The sequence below is a fragment of the Chamaea fasciata genome, unplaced genomic scaffold (genome assembly GCF_029207755.1).
Source record: "Chamaea fasciata isolate MVZ Bird 193981 ecotype frontalis unplaced genomic scaffold, bChaFas1.0.hap1 SCAF_1, whole genome shotgun sequence".
Lineage (NCBI taxonomy): Eukaryota > Metazoa > Chordata > Aves > Passeriformes > Sylviidae > Chamaea > Chamaea fasciata.
This window is the reverse complement of record NW_027094086.1, coordinates 16,678,606-16,693,745: the sequence shown is the minus strand read 5'-3', so window position 1 is coordinate 16,693,745 and position 15,140 is coordinate 16,678,606. Positions and strand designations below refer to the sequence as shown.

Here is a 15,140-nt window from a genome sequence, read left to right as displayed (position 1 = left end):
ATTATGTGTTGCCATGCTTACTTACGCACACAAGATGGAAGCTGACCAGACCAGTTGTGATCCTGTTGGCATATTCTTACAGAAGAGCCAATCAAACGAAAACCAGGGCTGCACTGGTAAACGACTGTGTCTCTATAGCCATAATTTTCTCCTATTACTTGTCCATTGACTATAAGATCAGGGATACCACAGTGACCAGCTATATTTATTTATAGTAAAGCAAAAGAATAAAAAGAGAAAAAAAGAAAAAATATCAGTAACTACGCCATAGAAATTTTAAATAAACCTCTTTAACTAAAACAAGGAAATGCTGAATGTCTTTGCAGAATTTTTTATTGACCTAATTCAAAACTTTATTTTTATTAGATTGGTGAAAACTGCAGTCATGCATTTGTATATGTATAACCATACATATGAAGAAATTTAAAAAGATGATGTAGCAAAGAGATTAAATGTCATAAATATCACAAAATTTCCCTTAAAAAACATGAATAATTCCTTTTTATTGTAACACGTAAAAAATATGTATTATTTACCTAAGTATAATTTTCATTATGATTAAATTAATAAGGTAACATTACAGCATCATAGCTTTAACTAAATAGAAAAATTCCACACAAATAAAAATAATACAAATATTATCGATATCAATCCATGTGGACATTATAAATATAGCCTTCATACAATATAAAAAATTAACTTGAACAATTTATTGCTGAAATTTGACTTTCTGTAATGTTTTCCATCCTTTCTCTCCTTCCCAGTGGAATCCCAAAGAGATTAAGATCCTTTGGTTAAAGGCAGTCAGCACAACGGCCTCCAAATATTTTGGAGACCAAATGGCAACAAAAAATCTTCCTATGCCTAGGCCTTATCTTTTACTCTGTATTCTCAAAGTATGAGAAATACTATATTTTCACTGTGAATGTCATAAAGAGACATTTGGCCTACAGAGAGGCTGGGAAAAAAGACAAACTATGTGTAGTTATTTTTTGCAAAGAATTCTGGAAAATGGGCACTGTGATTCAGCAAAAAATGTGCTGTCTTCTAAGAAAGTCTTCTAATGAGAAATTCTCCTAAGAATGGTTGACTTTATGAAGACTGTGATGTATGGTAGAGAATTCATTGCAAAAAGAAGAGTAAGACAAACAAAAAAAAAAAAAAAAAAAAAACAAACCAAAAAACAAAAAACAAAAAAAACCAAAAAAAGAGCAGTGTTTCAGCTGGTAATTTTTTGGAAAAAACTAAAAATAAAAAAAAAACTACTAGCCACTCAAACTCCTCTGCTCTCCTTTTTTCTTCTAATTTTCTTCAAATAGCCCCAAAAAACCAATCTCCAAAGCATGAGATTGCTAATAAAGAAAGACATTTAGAATCAATATGATTTGGACTGTTTTTTCCTTTGAAATTTTAAATGCTTCTAATACCCCAATGTATTTTTCTGCATTTTGCTTCATTCATTTGGGGCTAGAAATTTCCTAAAAAAATGAAATTTTTTATTGTATTTTATGGTATGAATCATGATAAAACAATCAGATTTACATTAGTGGCAGCATATAAACCACCACATATATTAGATTGATGACTGCAATTTGACTTCTTTGTAGTTAGCAGGAGTCCAAATCTGGTACTGTTCAAGACTATATTACCCCTTGTTTGTTCACTCCCTGTTTCCCTCAGTCTTTTGTAAAAAAAACAGGCAGACATGAAATTTATGTTTTCTAGGATAAGATGACATAACACATTTTAAAAAATTGTCAGAGTATTTCTTGATTTTTCAAGAAATTCATAATCCATTCAGCATGTAGTAGACTTTTTTGAACATGCTTCAAAGGAACTAATTCCCAATCCTATAATATTTCTGGCCATAAACAAGACAAACCAGATGAGAAGTAAAAACTGAACAGGAAAAGATTAGTTTCTAACAAAAGTGCAACCAGACAGTGTGCAGTGATTGAGACCATGCTCAAGGAAATATTCTTCTAGTTCCATTTAATTAAAATATATGGCTTAATTAAGAATTTAGTGTTGCTTTATGGCAGAGTGGAAGTAGAATACTTCACCAGAAAGGTCAATCTCTTTCCTGTGCAGAGAGAATAAAACTGAAGCAACTCAACATGTGAGGTAACTAAGATCACAGTTCAGTTTCTGCAACTGTATCTAGACTTTACAAAACTGATACAACTTCAACAGGTGAAAATTCATTACAAATCATCTGTCTGTCTTGCAGTAACGTCCCAGTCTCACTCCACAAAATTTAAAGTAATTTAAAAATCCCATCCTCTTACCCTACTTCCTTTCATTGTCATAAATCTTTGACCCTACTTTTGACTTCTTTTGACTTCTGAGTTTCTTTTACTTTCTTTTCTTCTTTCCTTTGACTTTCTTCAACATCTACTTATACACAAGGAGATGGGTAGTGGATGTTGCTTACCTGAAATTCAGTAAAGTATTCAACACCATTTCCCACAGCTTTTTTTCTGCACAAAAGGGCAAGACAGAGATTGGGTGGGTGGTCTTCAAGATGGGTAGGGACTGAGTTAACAGGCTGCACTAAAAGGGTGGTGATCGATGGTTTTCACTCAGGCTGGAAGCCTATCACAACAGGATTGCCTAAGGATCAGTAATGGGCCCCATGCCATTGAATGTATTCATAGATTATCTGGATGATGGAATTGAAAGCAGCCTCACCAAGTTTGCCAATGACACCAGAAGGTGGTGAGGCACAAATATGAAAAGAAAGACATCTTACAAAGACACCTGGACAGGCTGGAGGAGCAAGCGAGAAAGAACTGTATGAGGTTAACAAAAACACCTGCACTGTTCTGCCCCTGGGATGCCAGAACCAAAAAGACCAGAACAGATCATGATCTGTGTGGCTGGGGAGCAGTGTCACTGAAATGCACCTGGGGGTCTTGGTGGACAAGAAGCTGACCGTGAGTCAGCAGTGTGTGGCTGCAACAGTGAAAGCAAAATGGATCCTGGGCTGCAGAAACATCATTAGCAGTGGTAGAGATGTGATCACCTCACTCTGCTCAGTGCTTGCCAGGTGGCACATGAAAGATGCAGAAAGGTTCAGACAGACTGCAAAGGTAGGTCATGAAAACAATCGAAGGGGTGAAAATTCTTTCCTATGAGGAAAGGCTGAAGGCATTAATTCCTGAACAAGAAAAGGCTCAGGTGGGGGGAGGGAGGGCAGGGCTCATCACAGTGTTCTAGTACTTAAAGAGTGGCTACAATACAAAAATAATGGAGGCTCTCTCATCACATGGAGTCACATGAAGAGGACAAAGGGCAATGGATGGCAAGCTGCACTGGAAAGGTTTCTTTATGACATAAGAAAGAATTCTTCTGACAGTAAGAACAATAATTACCCAGAAAAATCTATTCAGGGATGGGAGTCTACATCAGTTTTCAAAATGTGACTAAACAGGTTGCTAGATAGTTCCATCTCAGATCCCTTTGCCAAGAAATGTTGGATCAGATGATTTTTCAAATTCCCTTCCAATTTGGGCTGTTCTATGATTCTGTTACTTCAAATCCCTCTCCCTTTATTATTTCCTCCCACCCTCTGTCTTGATTATTTTCTCCCACTCTGTGTAACAGTTATCTCCTTGGAGCACTAACTATATTGCATGATCAATTGTGAACATTCCATTACGAGTAATAAAATATTTTTTGAAACAGTAGAGATTATCTCTATTCCAATGTAAGATTTCTAAACTGAAACATAAAACTGAATTCATGGAGAATATTATAAAGCTGTTATAAAACTGTAGTTCTGTCAGAATTCTGAATCAATCAGTGACAGCGTTAATGAAGTAAATAACATTTAAAAACAGGATATACCAGACTTGTGACACATTTTTGATCTCAAATTTTAAAAAGAGATTAAACAAAAAAAACTTGGGGATTTGCAGGATTTTTTGACAGTTTTTACTCTGCTTTCCAGAGGAAGTTTAGTGTGATTGAGGGATAGTAAAAAAAAAAAAAAAAAAAAAAAACCCACAAAAAAAAACCCCAACCAAAACAAACAAACAAACAAACAAAAAACAACAAAAAACCCCAACAAAAAACAACAAAAATATTAAAAACCAACAAACCAAAAAAAAAAAAAAAACAAAACCCAAAAAACCAACCCCCCCCAAAAAAAAAGAGGGAAAAAAGCCCCCAAACCAAAATAATCCAACACCCCAAAATTATGGGTTCAGCATTATTTATTCTCAAATAAAATAATTGGCAACTCTCATGTAGGTGCATATGGTAAGCGGTTCACTATGTGTGCTATGAAAAATATATATAATGCTGTACATAGTTCCTGTTAAGAGAAAATTGGAGAACTTTACTGGAATTTCCACTGATTTATGCAGATAAGTAAATTCCCTAAGATCCAAAAAATTCAGAGACCATTAATATTTTCCAGAATTTTATTCTTTGCTGTATTTTCCCACTCTATTTTACATATTCATAGAGACGTTTTCTGCCAGGGGAAATAAAGACCTCAGCTTATAGTGTCTATAACTTATTGCTATCATTACTTCTCCAATATCAAGATGAAAAAAAAAAGCATAGAGGAAGAAAAAGCAGAACGTCTGTCAAACCAACAAAAATATCTATCACTATCAACATCAGTATTTGGAAGAGAAATTATTACTTAATTTCTCTTCAATTCTATTCTGTGTTTGTTGCATTTCTTCTAAAAGTAAGATGTTTATTTATTTTTCTCATTAATTTTAGTAGAATTCTTACTTTTAACATTTTTCTATTAAGCTATCTAAGAAAATAATTCAAAGATAATCATTATAGATTAAGGATATGCTCATATTTACTGCTATATAATCTGGTATTTTTTAGGATCAATTCTGATGTTAATTGTTTCTCAGGACTTTCATTTAAACCCTTATTATAAGGGCTTTGTGACAAATAAGTATGTTCTAATATCCTGGTAGTAAATAGCTGACTTCACACTAAATTAGGATTCTAGAGTACTTTAGGCTAAACTATTGTATACTGTTTTCATGACATCTTTGTCCAATGTCAGTATCTCTATTTTTGTGCTGTACCATAACATCAGTTGTACTTCCATTTTTTCTATGACATGGATGTTAAGGACTTTTGTAGCAGTTCTACGAATCCAGATGAGACCTGTGGATCTTAATGTAACCTGTAACTTGTGAGTCTTAATGTAACCTATAACTGAATCAAAATACACCACTTCCCAAAGACAAATGAAAATTACAAAAAAAAAAAAAAAAAAAAAACAAAACCAAACCAAACCAAACAAAACAACAAAAACTAATAAAAGAGACTAAATGTGAAGGTTTTACTGAGTAGCAGATTTGAGAGGAGAAATAAGTAATATAACGTTCTCAATTTCCAGTCCAGCAAAACTTGAGAAGAATAATTGCATGAAATATTATTAAAAAACAAATTGGTCAAAGACTGGAAATGAAGGATATTAATAACCTCTGAGCACCAAATAAATTACCTAATTTGACATGAAATCCTGCTCTAGCAATGAAGAATGAGCATAATAACTTAGTGTCAGAAGCTTAGAAACCATAGCTGTAAATGAGATTTCTTTCCTGCAGGTTGTTCTATGAGATGAAAAGAACAGGAATAAATGAATACAGAATATTTACATTAAATGGCAAAAAACATACCTATGCTTATTTTAGTTGACAGTAGTGTCAAACATAAGCACAGCAGTGAAACAAATCTACATACCAATGTATTATTGAAAACAGAGGTTTCTGTTATTTATTATTCAACAAAGTTAATTAACCTGTCAAGATGACCTCAGCTGAAAAGGGAAAAATTATTTCCTGGCATTTTTTTTTTCTTCTTTACAGGGCTTGCATTCCATAAAAAGATATAAGAAGGCACACCCCTGGACAAAACAGGGCTTGGGGCATTTCTCTTGCTATTTTCAGAGGAGCCTCATCTTGACAGCTTTTCAAGCTGTACTAAAACTGTTCAAGATGAATGGTAGTTATTTTAAATCTTTTTTAATCCATGGCCCACAGAGGGAAGTTCTCTGCTGAATTCTTTGAAACAGCTGAATAATTCTTTAAAGATGAAACATCATATACCTAATTTGAAAGTCTAGTTATTATTACACAGTAGTACAGAAGAATGACGAGAAACATATGGCTAACTCCAGATATTTTAGTTCAGTAACAATGGAGAAACATATGGCTAACTCCAGATATATTAATTCAGTAACAACAGAGATACAGAATCCCCCTTTACTGAAATACCAAGAGTTTAAAAAAGATATTAAAAACCGTGAAGATGATGAAATTAGTTGCTTATATATTTTTCTAGAAGTTTCAAGTATGAAAATAGTGGCAAACAGGTTACACTTCAGAGGTTATATAGACACAGAAACCTTTCAGTGACTGAAAGCATATTGAGAAAATGTAAAAAAAATATCACTGATAGATTAACGCATTGAACAATCTTTGCTGTTAGCTTACATGGTTACTTTGCCCCAGACAGTATGTCTGCTATTTTTTTAACTCCATTGACAGCATTGCTCTCTACAGAGCTGATGGATAACTGCTTCTTCCTTTATGAGTAACAAGATGCCAACAATGACTCATTAGCATTTAAAACCAGTATTTTTGTATGAAAAAAACTGTTGAGTAAAACTGGGATCAATATTCCCTAGGTAAGACATCAAAGTTTGTGTTCACATTAGATTTTTGTTTCAGATCTTCCTTCTAACTCTTAAATGTGTGGAGTGATTTTACTGTGAACAAATTAGCTTCCTTTCAGAGGAAACACACCAAGAAGCTCAACTAGGTGCACAAAATGTGTTCCAACTCCTTTTGGAGAAAAAGTAGTCAAAATTATTGACAGATTTTCTTGACAGCTTAGAATCATATGAGTAGTGATGGCATTTAGCCCAAAGGAGTAGACCAGATATAGTCCAAGGAAAATTTTCTGAACCATATGTAATGCATATGTAGGTAAGCCAGAATCAATTTTTTTTTTTCACGATCTGCTCAGTCTGATGGCTATTTTTTAATTCAGACAAAGATATAGTATATGAAGTGTAGCCTTTCTCTTAGGAGAAGAGAAGAAAGGTATTCCTGATATTATTGTTTGGGAAGTGCAAATGCTGACATTTAATGTACACAGTAACCTAAACAGATCTTTTCTTCTATCCATCTGCCTTTACTGGAAACTTCTCTAGTATTAGCCATGTATGGGAATCATACTTCCTTATGTCTTATTAATTAAATAAACTTCATTCTTCATTTTTGCATTTTAATTCATAGGGACACTTCATAAAGTTGTTCTCCAAGTGAACTGAATTAACATCATTTAATTGTGTCACAATTAACAACAGAATATGAGATCTTACAGACCTTTAAAAATTTAATCATATTTCATAGTTTATCTTTATTTGAGATTTAGTACTAATATGCAGAACTAAACAAAATTATTGTTCCAGAAGTTGCTGAGTCTATCCTGTGTGAAATAACGGCATTTTCTTTTGGTAAATAAGGGAGAGAATATCAACAGATCTGTTTTATCAAGATGTTTAGATGTCAGGGGGAATTGAGAAAGAAGAAGGAATTAAGGAATAAGTGTTAGGTGTTGTACAGCTGAGATGAAGAGGATAGAGTCATAAGTTCAAGAAATGTGAAAACCTGGAGTTAGCTGATCAAAAAGAGAAGTGTGCATAAGATATCTTTCCTCTGAGTTTAAGTATTCATTAAAAATCATATTTTGCTGTCTTTCCATGTAGTTTTCATTGATGAGATGTCTAAATAACTTTTAAAATTACTATCAGTCATGAGAGAAGCTCAGTTAGATACGCCCCCCAAAAAAGTATGGAACTTTTTACATTACATTAGCAATGAGCAAAGTTCTAGAAAGAAATCAGAATTCTCTGTAATAATCTAAGAAAAGAGCCACTCCATTATATATAAGAACTATATCTAAGAGAAAGGCTTTTCAAAGCATGCTATACTTCTCATTGTTAGTTTTATTTTGTTAAGTGTTTTTGACTAAGCTGTCTGAAATGTTAACCAAAATAATACATAAACCATTTTAAAAGGCAGAAAAATACCCTCAAAAATCCTGAAGGGGGGGAAAAAAAAAGGAAAAAAAAAAAAAAGGAAAAAAAAAAAAAAAAAGGAAAAAAAAGGAAAAAAAAAAAAAAGAATAAGTAGTCCTGGTACTCAAATCATGATGTGTAAAATTAATGTTCTTGATAGTGCTTCTCCTTTGAGCTAATAAAAAAATTTGAAAATGGTGCTAATGAGGAAAGGAAAAAAAAAAAAGCCAGTGTTAGAGAAAGTTTAGGAAACGTTTTTCACCATTCATATAGTAGTTAATTCTAAAGGTTATCTGAAAGTACTACAGAATTATTAAAGTAGACCTGATATACTCCTACTCTAGGAAATGCCCAGTTTACTAAATATCTGACTACAGGCATTAAAATAAATACCCCAAAAAAAACCCCACAAATTTTTGAAGAATGAAAATATATGGTTTTTATGGTCAATGTTTTTCCTGACATTAAATTAAAGAAAAAAATTAATGCCATAAATATGGGAAATAATGCAAAATATAAAATTGTAAATATTTAATCTATAAATATTGCAAATATACAAAGTTCTCATGTAAACAGACAAAAGAATAATCAATTTCTTGTTGAATATTTAAGTATTTTTCCAAGAGGAAAATGTGATTCATAGAATCACAGATTTGTCACTCTCTTTTTATAGGTGGGATATTCAGTAAAAACCTATTCCGCGTTTCTGAATGTTTCTCAGGGTTTATTATATAGACAGTTTCAGTGTTACCAGTATAGAAAAAGATCAAGCATAATAAATTGTGAGAGACAGTTTGTAACCTAGGAGACACAACAGTCATGATCTTAGTCTTTGCTTGTTATTTTATTCTAAAATATTAAGTGACGTTTTCACAATAAAATGTCCAGAAACATTTAGTTTTTTAAACTTTGAAAAAAGAATTACTTCAGAAGCCCTATTCTGGTTTTTTTAATTTGTTTTTTTCAATTTGTACATTGTTTCTTCTCATCAGCTATGGAGAATAAGGACAATACCAATTTCCTGGTATTATAATAATGTGATAACTCATGAAGTACTACTTTGTCATTTAGGTATTATTTAAAGAAAAAAAAAAGTGAGATTGAGAAAGGAAGGCAGCTATGTTAAGTGCTCTAGTTTTTGCCACAGATTCATTATCCATAAATTATCCATCTTTTAGTAAAAGAATCCAGAATGATAAAAGACAAAAAAGAGCTGCAAAACCTATCATCATATTCTCACAGTATTATGGCTGTCATCAAAATTATGTACTATGTTCACAATGTCTTGGAATAACATAAGTTGGATTTTAGTCAATATTTTTGGTGATTTAAAACTTACCTCAGTTAAAATTCTCATCTATATCTGATTAGGTTCACCACAGAACAGTTTAAAGTTCTACTGCAGATATTTAGATTCTTGTTTATTCCACCTTTCCTAAATTTTTAAAATCATACACACCTGGAATTAAAAATCCGGCTATCTAACACAACAATTAAACTCAATTATTTCAGTAGCACTTTCAAAAAAAGTAATTGCATTTTTAAAAAAAATGCTTGAAAAGGGTATTATGTTATCCTGTAGGATTTCATATGTGTCATCTAAGTTACTCCTAAGGGCATCTTCAAAACTTAAAACAGAAATACATTAGTAATCACTTCAGTCCAAGAACAACTATATTTTTCAGAAAGGAAAACTGGAAGGGTTTTAAGATAAATGATAAAAAATGTTTACAACTGAGAGCACAGAAACATAAGTAGATAATGAAATTTCTTAAAAAGTTGCACAAAAATTCATTTCTTGAAACATTTAAATACCCACTCTGTAGGTCTTCCTTCTGTATTTGATCTTTCTCCCACATTGTAATGCTTCTTTAATGTCCTCCATTTATTCCACTTTCTGTCAAAAACCTTCTTAAAAATATTTATTTCTGATTTGTCATTAGCAGCGCTCATCCCTCTATCTTAAGTCTCAAATACTTATGGAAGAAACAGGAATTGAACTAAGTTATTCTGATTCTACAGGGGGCTCATTCCCGCACACTACAGGAACGTAGTATACATCACTACATCACAGTGATGTAACACACTAGGCAGCATTGTTGCAAGAGAAATTATGGCAGCCATTATTCTCTCCCTTTTATAAATTTGCTCTGTCACTAGCTTTTCTGAGTTTTTTTCAGCAAGGAATACATTTTTTTCCCTACTATCTATGATGTATATTCTAATTTTTCTGAATAATACTTGTTTTCGTGTTGTCTTCAACAATTTGCCACAATAAACCTTTACAGATGTGAATAAGATTTACTGCAGTGCTATAAGTCTGATACAAAATGTGTGGTTTAGATTACTGTTTTTCTCCTCTAGTTATATAGTTGTTTTCTTAACTGTTTATTATTTCTGGACATTATTCTGTATGAACTGAATAATAGTGAATCTATTCCAAGAAGAAGGGGTCCTCTTTTAAGTTGCACGTAAAGATTATGTAGTCTGTTGCTATCATTAAATTAGATTACTATTTTATTTCCACAGACAAATGTAGGCAAAATTCAATTCATTCTGTGCTGATCTTTGCTTGGCAAGAAGTTATTTTAGCAAAATTCTTAAATGCAAGTTTTTTTCCAAGGTGCTATTCACAAAGAGCATGCATTTCATCTGTATTTAGATTTATATTTCTCTGAAGAAAACTTACATCTCTCCAAATTTCAACAGCAGTAACTGCTACAGAAAAATCAGGAAAAGTAAAACCAAACAAACAGGCAAACAAGAACAAAGCAGAACATTTTGATTATGCACATATTGTGGTGCTTCAAAAATTTAGATTTAGAACATCTTGTAATTGCTGAAAATTTGGAAGATGAAGAATATCAAACATGAAAATCTTTTTTTTCCCCCTCCTCCTCTGTTAAGTGGTTTCTATTGTAAAAGTGAAACATAAACAAAGCCTCTATCCCTCTCTGCTGTATGTCAGGGAATATTCCAGCTGCGGACTTGTAGCTTGAAAAGCAACACTTTTGCTTATTCATGAATCATTCACTTAAGTGAAGATTAGCAAATAATGCTGTTTTATAGAAGAAAAATAATTTGGAATGAAAAGTAGTTTAAAAAGGCGAATGGCAATCTGTACAAAGATATATTCCAACAAACCCCTATATTTAATGCATTTATTAGTTCAGTTTTCTGAAAGTATCAGTTTATGGATATTCTTTTATATATTCATGCCTCTACAAACAAGAAGATACAATATGACATATGTTTCATCCTAAATCAGAATACTAACTTACTTTTCATTTCAACTGGAATTAAAATTTTGGTTAAATGAGAGTTAAAACTTATGTCTGTATAGTAAATATAATAACCCAGCTCAAGGTACACATGATAAGAATCAGAGAGAAGTCCTAAAATTGTTTCATGTGTTCATTTTATTAATATATAATTCAGGCAACAATGTCTGTGTGTATTAAATAACAGAAGATTCCTAACCTTGTACAAGTAAAGGATCTCAAATTCTGTAAAAAGTGTCTGGATAGTGGCTTTCTCTCAGAAATAAGGCTGCAGTGGTCCTGTCAAAATTTCCACAAACTTTTTTTTCCCTCCTTCTGTATATTTTCAAGAACACAGTTTAATTCTGTGACACAACCACTTTGTTCAGATCTACTATGCAGACATTTTACTGAGGATATGTATTAGAGCTGACACATATGGAATCAGTCTTGCTGTTTATGTATAGTTCTACTTTAGAGACATATACAAAAATACAGTAACACAGATTTTGCAAGTGGTGAAGATATTAAAATTTTTGAAAATATAAACATAGTTCTAATTTGATGAGAAAACCAATGCAGCCCAGCCACACACATGCAGAGCTCTCTTCAATGTCTCTGCTAATAGAAAAAGACAAACAGATCACTTTGTCTCAGAGAGAAGGAAAATGGGCAAGTCATGACCGTAGTCTCCATACCTAAACATCTGGTCTCAATTCCTCTCCAGAGTCCAGATGACAGACATTCTCTCACTGCAGAGCCAACTAGCATGTATCCTGAGTCACAAGTAAATATAGCTGTAGATCCATATGTGATTTGAGTTCCAATCTTATTCCCATTTGGAGGTGTAGGAAGTTCTCCACAAGAAATAACTTCATGGCAAAACAAAAACAAAACATAAGTATACAGCTGAGAATCACAGACACCCATACAATAATGCCTATCAACCATAAATACTTATCAACCAGTCAATCAGATGAATAAATTTTGCACCTTGAAATATTTTGGAGAAATCTGTAGAAATCATAGATTAAAAAACTGCAAACATAAACTATTCCTTCCCCCAAAATTACAGTTAAGAGAGGGGGAAGAACAATTAAAATAATTTCTGTACAGTTAAAAAAGCCACACAGAACATTATTAAATGCTGTTTAATTACCACGGCTTTATCAAGTACTTTCTGCATATTGGAACATCACAATTGTTATCAGATTTAGTTATGTTTCTTTAGGAAGGTGCCATTTTGATCTTCTAGGTCATAATGAAATGCTTACCCTAGCAATCACATATTAATTTTTATAAAGAGTGAATGATATTGATGGAATTTCTTCCTATTTATTTACAATTAAAAACATCTTTTAAATCAAAATAATATTTTTCTTTGTCAATTTTTTAATGATTTACAAAAAATGATTAGTAGTAAACAAAAGGCAGGAATTTGGTAGTACACTTTATGCTTAGAAGAAAATGTCACAATATTTCAAGCAAAGCTTCTCAAATCATAACTAAAAGTAATTTTTCTTTTAAAGCAAAAAAAAGTTTCAAATACAAATTTAGTATGCAGAATATATATAGACACAGACATAGATACAGACAGTATTTTTAACAGTAGCAGAGATTAAATATTGCAATTAACTTTTAAAAATTCTCTATATATTACATTTCCAGTTATAAACAACTCAAAATTAAGGTTAGTTTCCAGTATAATTAATCTAGTTTTGAAATTGCATTTTTAACCTCTTTTTTCATATATATTGTCAATAAATTATGAATGTATTTTAAGCCACGGTTATCTGGCTTATCTACAGATTTTTTAGATTTTTTTTATTTATTTATACATAAACATGTAGATACCCATATTTTTTGATAGAGGAACCAAAAGCACAGTTGTGTTCCACTCTGTCAGAGGGTACATCCTACTGTGTTCCATAAAAAGGAAGAGTTTTGAGGCTTCAAAGTGCAACCAAAACGCCACAGTTTTGAAAAAGAGATGTCTAAATGTAAATTTATGAAGAAATGTGCTTTTCACAGCAGTAGGGGAGGGAAACACAATTATGGATACATTTTTAGTTGATTTAAATATCTGACTATTAACTATTTTTTTTTTTAATTATCAGCATACAAGCTAGTGGTATGATATTTGCAAATGCACACTCCATGGTAACTGCCTGAAATGAGAGATTATTTTATTTATCAAGTGTGCGGACAGGACACAAATGTTTTGCATTTTTCAAGACTTTACAGCATTCCTGACCTAGAATAGACACATAGGAAAATATTCTCTTTGTACCTTTATAAATTTAGGGACCTTTAAGCTCCAGAAGTGTGCCTACAGATATGTCCTTGTCACTAAATCTAATGTATTATATTTGTAAATAATAACCTTTAGGATACCCCAGAATTCCAGCCATGAAACACCTTCTAATTTACTGGTTTGAATACTAAATTATTTCATTTCTAGTTCACCCAATAAAATATTTTTTCATGAAATCTGTACAGCAGATGCAGATACAACATGTACTCACTTTGGCAGTAAGGCCGCTCGTTTCTCCAACTCCAGGTGCCATTAGCAAGACACTCAATAGATGCTGGTCCCAAACCATAGTACCCAGGATCACAGCTAAAAACTACTTTTGTTTTATACTCATAGTGTGAGCCATTCACTATTTTCCATCTTCCATGTTCCAGGGTAAAAGAATTGATGCTCGGACATGTAACAACTTCCAAAATAACAGAAAGACATAGTTACTGGTGGCTTAGTAGAGGCAAATTGGGAATATCTGTACCATTATTATTCAAAAAATATATTCTAAACACAGTGACACAATTTCTGAGAACTAAGGCTGTGGTTAGCAGGTATGAGTTGTCTCAATTAATAATCATCCAGAAAGAGAAGGGATTGTGTATGCAGAGTGATGCAGTTGGTTTACATAAGGACTATACCATGGCCGAATCCACTATATGTGGATCTTCTGTGACATTTTACATCAGGCACCAGAATCTTTACTAAAATTTTAGGTACATATAACTGGACAAATTTTTCTACCCCAGGTAAACTCTATGAGACATGAAAAACTTCTTTGAGAGGCTGCACACTGGTGACAGAAAAAATAATATCCATATCCAAGTTGTTTTTCCAACAGCTATATATTTTTGTCTCATTTCTTTATTCTAAGTGTTTTTTTCCTACAGAAATGGAACAAAAACATTCTACAAAAATAATAGAATAAAAAATAGCATAAGAAGCATAACAATTTTTCCCACTACTTTTTTCTATATTTTGATTGGTTCTTTAGAAAAAGGAAAATTCATGACAGAATGAAATTTCCAAGAACAAGAAGAAAAAAAAAGGAGAAAGAGGAAATTCTTGAAAAATGCTCGAGTCTTAATTTGCTTTCGTTTCCAAGTTTCACTGGGTGAGAAAATTCAAATCCTATTTTGCACAAGACACTGACATCCCTGGATCGCTCTTACAATCACCTGGGTTTTAATATCCCATTTGTATCTGTTGATATACGCTTCATTTTGGGAGTTAAATGGATTTTCTCTTCAGTGATGTTCCCCCAAGTTTAGATGGTGTAGGACTACAATGGTGGGATGAATATAAATAATCAGCAGCAGTTTCAAACAATTATCACAGATTTTTCAATTCTGTATAGTAAAAGGGGTTTGTTAAGAGTATATGAATTGTGCAGCTCTCACAGAAGAGATGACTTTTGCAGAAAACCTCTGCAACCATTAACTTTGATTTAACTGTAAATTAATTATTAGTTTGATTGTATTCTATGAGCTCTAGAATGTTTATTCTG

The 15,140-nt window shown here is 32.4% G+C and overlaps 1 protein-coding gene across 3 annotated transcripts in view; it reads right to left on the bottom strand.

The window, feature by feature from the left end:
• Positions 1-15,140, bottom strand: part of CSMD3 (CUB and Sushi multiple domains 3) — a 593,609-nt gene that overhangs the window by 58,125 nt on the left and 520,344 nt on the right. For 2 of the 3 annotated variants that reach the window (XM_066177261.1, XM_066177253.1), the window contains exons 52-54: positions 13,857-14,051; positions 12,030-12,203; positions 26-199 (exon numbers count right to left, since the gene is read on the bottom strand). In XM_066177261.1, coding sequence (XP_066033358.1) covers positions 26-199; positions 12,030-12,203; positions 13,857-14,051 — 543 coding nt within the window. The remainder of the gene's footprint in view (positions 1-25; positions 200-12,029; positions 12,204-13,856; positions 14,052-15,140) is intronic. The other variant, XM_066177270.1, reaches the window with a different exon arrangement.